This window comes from Aureococcus anophagefferens, assembly GCF_000186865.1.
Source record: "Aureococcus anophagefferens unplaced genomic scaffold AURANscaffold_14, whole genome shotgun sequence".
In the NCBI taxonomy this organism is placed as follows: domain Eukaryota; class Pelagophyceae; order Pelagomonadales; family Pelagomonadaceae; genus Aureococcus; species Aureococcus anophagefferens.
Genome location: NW_008705574.1, coordinates 772,115 through 777,370, shown reverse-complemented (window position 1 = coordinate 777,370; position 5,256 = coordinate 772,115). Strand labels below are relative to the sequence as shown.

At 72.8% G+C, this 5,256-nt stretch overlaps 1 protein-coding gene across 1 annotated transcript; it reads right to left on the bottom strand.

Annotated features, from left to right (window-relative positions):
• Window positions 1-3,088: 3,088 nt before the first annotated feature.
• AURANDRAFT_28835 (hypothetical protein) lies at window positions 3,089-4,239 on the bottom strand (the record flags this gene model as incomplete). Its single annotated transcript, XM_009040238.1, has 2 exons — window positions 3,089-3,401; window positions 3,605-4,239. Coding segments are annotated over 2 exons (948 nt in total), but the record flags the coding sequence as incomplete, so codon positions are not given.
• Window positions 4,240-5,256: the final 1,017 nt, after the last annotated feature.

Genomic DNA, 5,256 nt, shown 5'->3' with positions numbered 1-5,256 from the left:
GCCCCCAGGAGCGCGTCGATCGCGCCGAGCGCGACCGCGCCGCCGCACATGGCGCCGAGCACCGCGAGCGCGCGCCGCGAGAGCGTTTCGCCGCCGTCGGCGATGCCGCTCATGGAGTCCAGCGAGTCCTCGTTGTTCTTGACGACGGCGGGCAGCAGGGTCTGCATGGTCTGGCCCAGCGCGTCGCCCATGGGCCGGAAGAGCTGGAACGTGCCCGATAAGACCTGGTTCGCGGCGAGCGCGACGGTGCCGCACGCGGACGCCGTCGCCGACACCGTGAGCACGATCGACAGGCGGCCCAGGAGCGCGATGGCCGGCGCCGCGCAGAGTTTGAGGAACGCGGCGACGTCGGCGCGCGCCGGCGGCGCGAGCGGCCGCCCCGCCGTCGCGCGGCGCTCCGCTCGGAGGAGCACGGCCGCGGCGACGAACTGCGCGACGACCGTGGCGGCGGCCGCGCCGGAGACGCCCCAGCCGAGCCGCGCGACGAGCGCGTAGTCGCCGAGCGCGTTGGCCGCCGCGCCGACCCAGACGGCGAAGAGCGGCAGCGCGACGTCGCGGCGGACGAGCGCGGACGATTGCAGGACGACGCAGCCCAGCGCCGCGACGAAGCCGGGCGCGCGGATGCGCGCGTAGCGAAGCGCGCAGGCGAGCACCGCCGGGTCGCCGCCCTTCGGCAGGAAGACGGCGAGCATGGCTTCGGCCAGCGGACTCAGCAGCACGCAGGCCCAGAGGCCGCCCACGGCCGCGGCGACGCAGAGGCCGTCGCGGACGCGCGCGGCCGCGGCCGCCTCGTCGCCGTCGACTAGGGCCGCCGCCGCGAGGCGCGTCGTCACCACCGACAGCGTGTTGAAGACGTACATGCTCAGGTCGCAGACGCTCGTCGCCGGGCCCAAAGAGGCGAGCTCGACGACGCCCGCGGTGCGGCCGACGGCCGCGACGTCGATCATGGACAGGATGGGCGACGACAGGGACACGAGCAGCAGCGGCAGCGCCATGCCCGCGACGTCGCCGTAGACGGACTTCTTGCGCGACCGGGGCGGCTCCGCGCTCGACACCGACGCCGCGGCGAGGGCTGATGGTCGACGCCGTCGGACCGACGCCGCGGCGAGCGCTCGACGCCCTGGACTCGTAATCTGCGCCCGACAGCGACTCGCGCACTCGATGCGCGACGGCTGCACCAACGCTAGCGCCAGCGGCGCTGCGACGACCACGAACCACTGCAGGTGCTTCCGACCACGAACCATCGCAAGCACTGAGGTAATTCTTCCGACTGCACGGTCTCATCAACTTTGTCCGATTGACCTATTAGGAGTCTGCTGCCCGCCATGAGTCTCGCAGAATTGGAGGCCGAGCTGGCGCGAAAGCGCGCGGACGGCAGCCTGACGGCGATGGAGTCCTTCCTCTGCGACAAGCTCGCCTTCAAGGACCACGCCATCGCCGAAAAAGAGCAAAAGCTCAGCGAGGCAAATGTCGAGATCGAGCGGCTGTGGACGGTGCGTGTCGGCGCGGCCTAGTCTCATCTCATTCAGAGCCTCCGTGTCGTAGGAATTGGACCGCTTCCTGCGCGTGCCGTCCGAGGAGGCGCCGGCCGCGCCGCCGCCGCCGCCGCCGCCCGTCGCCGCCGCGGAGCCCGTCGCCGCGCCGTCGCCGCGGGAAGTGGAAGCGGCGCGCCAGCGGCAGGTCGAGCAGCAGCGGCTGCTCCAGGCGCAGAAGCAGGCGGAGATAGAGCGCGAGGCGGAGCTCGCCGCGGAGCAGGACATGCTGGCCTACATGAACACGTGCGTGAAATCCGCGATCCCCGCGAAGCCGAGCATCTACGGCATCAAGTCGTCGTCCTAGGAGCGGCCCTAAACAACGCTTACGTACTCGCCGCGCTCGCGTGGCCTGGGTGGACCTGGAGCGCGCCGGCCTCGGACGTCGCCGCGCGGCTCGGGTCAACGGCGGCGCCGGAGCCCTGGGTGTCGGCCTGGAAGCGGGCGACGAGGATGCGAAAGAGGTACTTGCGGCGCGCGTCGACGTGCGTCGCCTCGGCCTTGGCCTGGTTGAGGACGTCGAAGGCCGCGCGGTACTCGCGCTTCACGTCCTTCAGACGCTGCACAAGGAGCCGCTCGTCGTGGCCGAGGTCGTCGCCGTCGCCGCCCGTCGTGGCCTCGCGGGCGGCGGAGACGCGCTGGACGAGGGCGTCGATGTTGCGCTTCGCGGCGTTGACGTCCGCGGCCGCGTGCTTGGCGCGCCGCTTGACCTCCTTCTGTTTTTCCTTGCAGGCCGCGAGCTCGGCCTCGATTTCCCGCGCGTCGTCGTCGTCGGCCTCGGCGCGCCAGAGGGCGAACTGGGCCTCGCTGTCGCGCGTCGCGTGGAGCGCGAGCGCGCTCGACGTGAGCTTCTCGGGCGACGCCGCGGCCGGCGGCGGCGGCGGCGCGACGGGCCGCCGGTCGCGCGAGCTCCGGATGGGCTCCTTTTTGGTCGGCGGCGGCGACCGGCCGGCGTTGGGGTTCGGCGGCCGCAGGTTCTCGGGCTGGTGCGCCGGGTTTTCGCGGAGCCGCGGCACGCGCGCGGGCGACGGCTGCGGTCGCGCGGGCGACGGCTGCGGTCGCTCCTCCGCGGGCGGCCGCTCCTCCGCGGGCCGCCGCTCGGCGGCCTCGACGGCCAGCGCCCGCAACGCGTCGTAGGTCGCGTGGACCTGGCCGAGCGTGACGACGGGCGGCATGTCGCCGCCGTCGACGAACGTTTTCGCCGCCCGCCGGACCGCGTCGACCTCGGCCGCGTCCGTCGTCGGGCCGTAGGCGTAGGCCGGCGGCGGCGCCCCGCGGATGAGGTCGCGCACGGCGAGCTCGGACCGGAGCGCGTCGACCTCGGCCCGGAGCTTGCCCAGGAGCAGCCCGTAGTGCTTCGACCGCTTCGAGTCCGCGCGCCGCTTGTTCGCGACGGGCGCGCAGGCGATGCGGCCCATGCGCGCGGCGAAGCGCAGCGTCGCCTGGGTCTGGTCGAGCTGGGCCGCGTCGGGCCAGAGGCACGCGACGAGGGACGTGCGGCACGCGCCGCCGAGCGAATCCTTCAACACGTGCGTGAGCTTCGAGGACCGGTAGGGCACGTGGTCGCGGCCGGCGTCCCCCAGGGCGATGACGACCTGCTCGAGGAACGTGAGGGACTTGTTGATGTAGGACGCCTCGCGCACGGTCGCCGTCGCGCCGCGCGACGCCGTGAGCTTGATGCGCTCGCTGCCCGCGAGGTCCACCAAGTGCAGCTTCGCGAAGCGCTCCTCGGGCGCCGCGTCGTCGTCGTCGTAGGCGGGCCGCCGCGACGCCTCGCGGCAGGTCACGTGGGCCGTGACGACGAGGTGGGACCGCGACGACGCGACGTTCATCGCGTGCCTGGGCAGGACAAGAGTGCGAAATTCCCAACTTCAAAGGCTCCTCTCTCGGCCATTTTCCACTCGTTTCGGCTAATTTTTGGACGAGCGATCATCTCTCGGAAAGGTCTCGAAGCGTGGATGCTTTTTCCAGAACGCGCGCGCGCGGAACACTCACGTTGAAGCGACGTTGAATCACCCTTGTCCTGCCCTGTCGCGTGCGAGCCGACGGCGCGGTTGATCTCCGCGTCGTACAGGAGCTGGAGCGCCTCCTCCGCCGACGCCGCGGGCGCGACCTCGAGGTGCTTCACGTGGACGCCGCCGTCCTTGGGGTCCTCCCAGACCACGAGCTCGCCGGCCCGGTCCGCCGGCTGCTGCGCTTTTAACAGATCGATGAGCTGCTCGTTGTAGACCTCGATGCAGGAGACGCGGATCTCCACGGAGCAGCCGGCGCGCCGCTTCTTCGCCGCGAGGTCGAAGAGCCGCTGGAGCGTGCGCGGCACCAACCCCCGCTCGTCGTAGGACGCCGTCGCCGTCGTGCCGCCGCGGCCCAGGACCGTGTACGTCTTGCCCGCGCCCGTCTGGCCGTAGGCGAGGAGCGTCCCCGTGACGCCCTCGAGGCAGCCGGCGACGAGGGGCGCCGCCTCGGCCTCGAAGAGGCTCTCCTGGCTCGCGCCGGCCTCGTAGATGTGGTCCACGCCGAAGCGCAGGCCCTCGGCCGTGTGGTCCACGACGGACGCCTTCTCCGCCGACGTGCCGCGGGAGTTGGGGATCGTCAGCGTGCTCGCCTCCTGGTCGACGCGGATCGTCGACGGGCCGCTCGACGGCCGCAGCCGCACGACGACGCGGATGCCGCTGCGCTCCGACTGGGAGGCAGCTGAACTCCTCATCGTTGGGGAGCCCCGGAAGTGCACACAAATTTCGTTGCCTTTTTACGGTGGAAGCTATGGCCGTGACCCCATGAAGAACGCCGACGACCCGGACTGCGACGCGCCGGGCATCCTGCTCCTCCAGGGCCGGGAGCTCGGTGCCGTGCCCGGCTACCTCACGTCGAGCGTGCCCGGCGCCCTCGTGACCTGGCGCCACGCGGAGACGCTCTGCCACCTGAACCTCGCCTTTAACAAGCTGGGCGGCCTCGGCGACCTCGGCGCGCTGCCGAACCTCCAGGTCCTGGACGTGTCCCACAACGCGTTGGGCTCCCTCGCCGGCGTCGAGACCTGCGCCAACGTGCGCTGCCTCCTGGCCCACGCGAACGCCATCGGCAAGGCGCAGGGCGCGTCGCGCCGCGAGCCGGACAGCCGGCGCGGCGACGCGCCGGCGCTCGCGCCGCTGGGCGGCCTCGCCAAGCTCGAGGAGCTCTGGCTCTCGCACAACGAGCTGGCGAAGCCCAGCGAGCTCCTGCGCCTCGGGCCGCTCGGGCCGTCGCTCAAGGTGCTGCGGCTGCGGCCGAACGCGTGCTGCGAGGCGTCGGTGATCGACCGCTACCGCGCTTTGTTGTGCGGCCTGCTGCCGCGCCTGCGCCACCTCGACGACGAGGCCGTCACGGCCGCGGAGCGCAGCGACGGCGACGCCTACGTCGTCAGCACGGACGGCCGCGTGGCGGTACACAAGCTCAAGGCCGAGGGCCGCGAGATCGACGCGACGCACGCCAAGGCCACGGCCGTCGCGCGCAAGCAGGAGGCGAAGATCGTGCCCCGGGCGCAGCTGCCGTCCCACCTGCGGGGGTCCTTCGTCGCGACGGACGGGCCCATGGCGCGCGAGCGGCACCGCCGCGACGACGCCGCCGAGCGGGCGGGCGGCGCCCCCAAACAACCGCGGCGGCGGCGCCCGCCGGACGACGCGGCGCCGTTGGCGTCCGCGCGGTCGTCGCGGTCCGAGGGGGCGCGGGGGTCGCTCGAGCGGCCGCC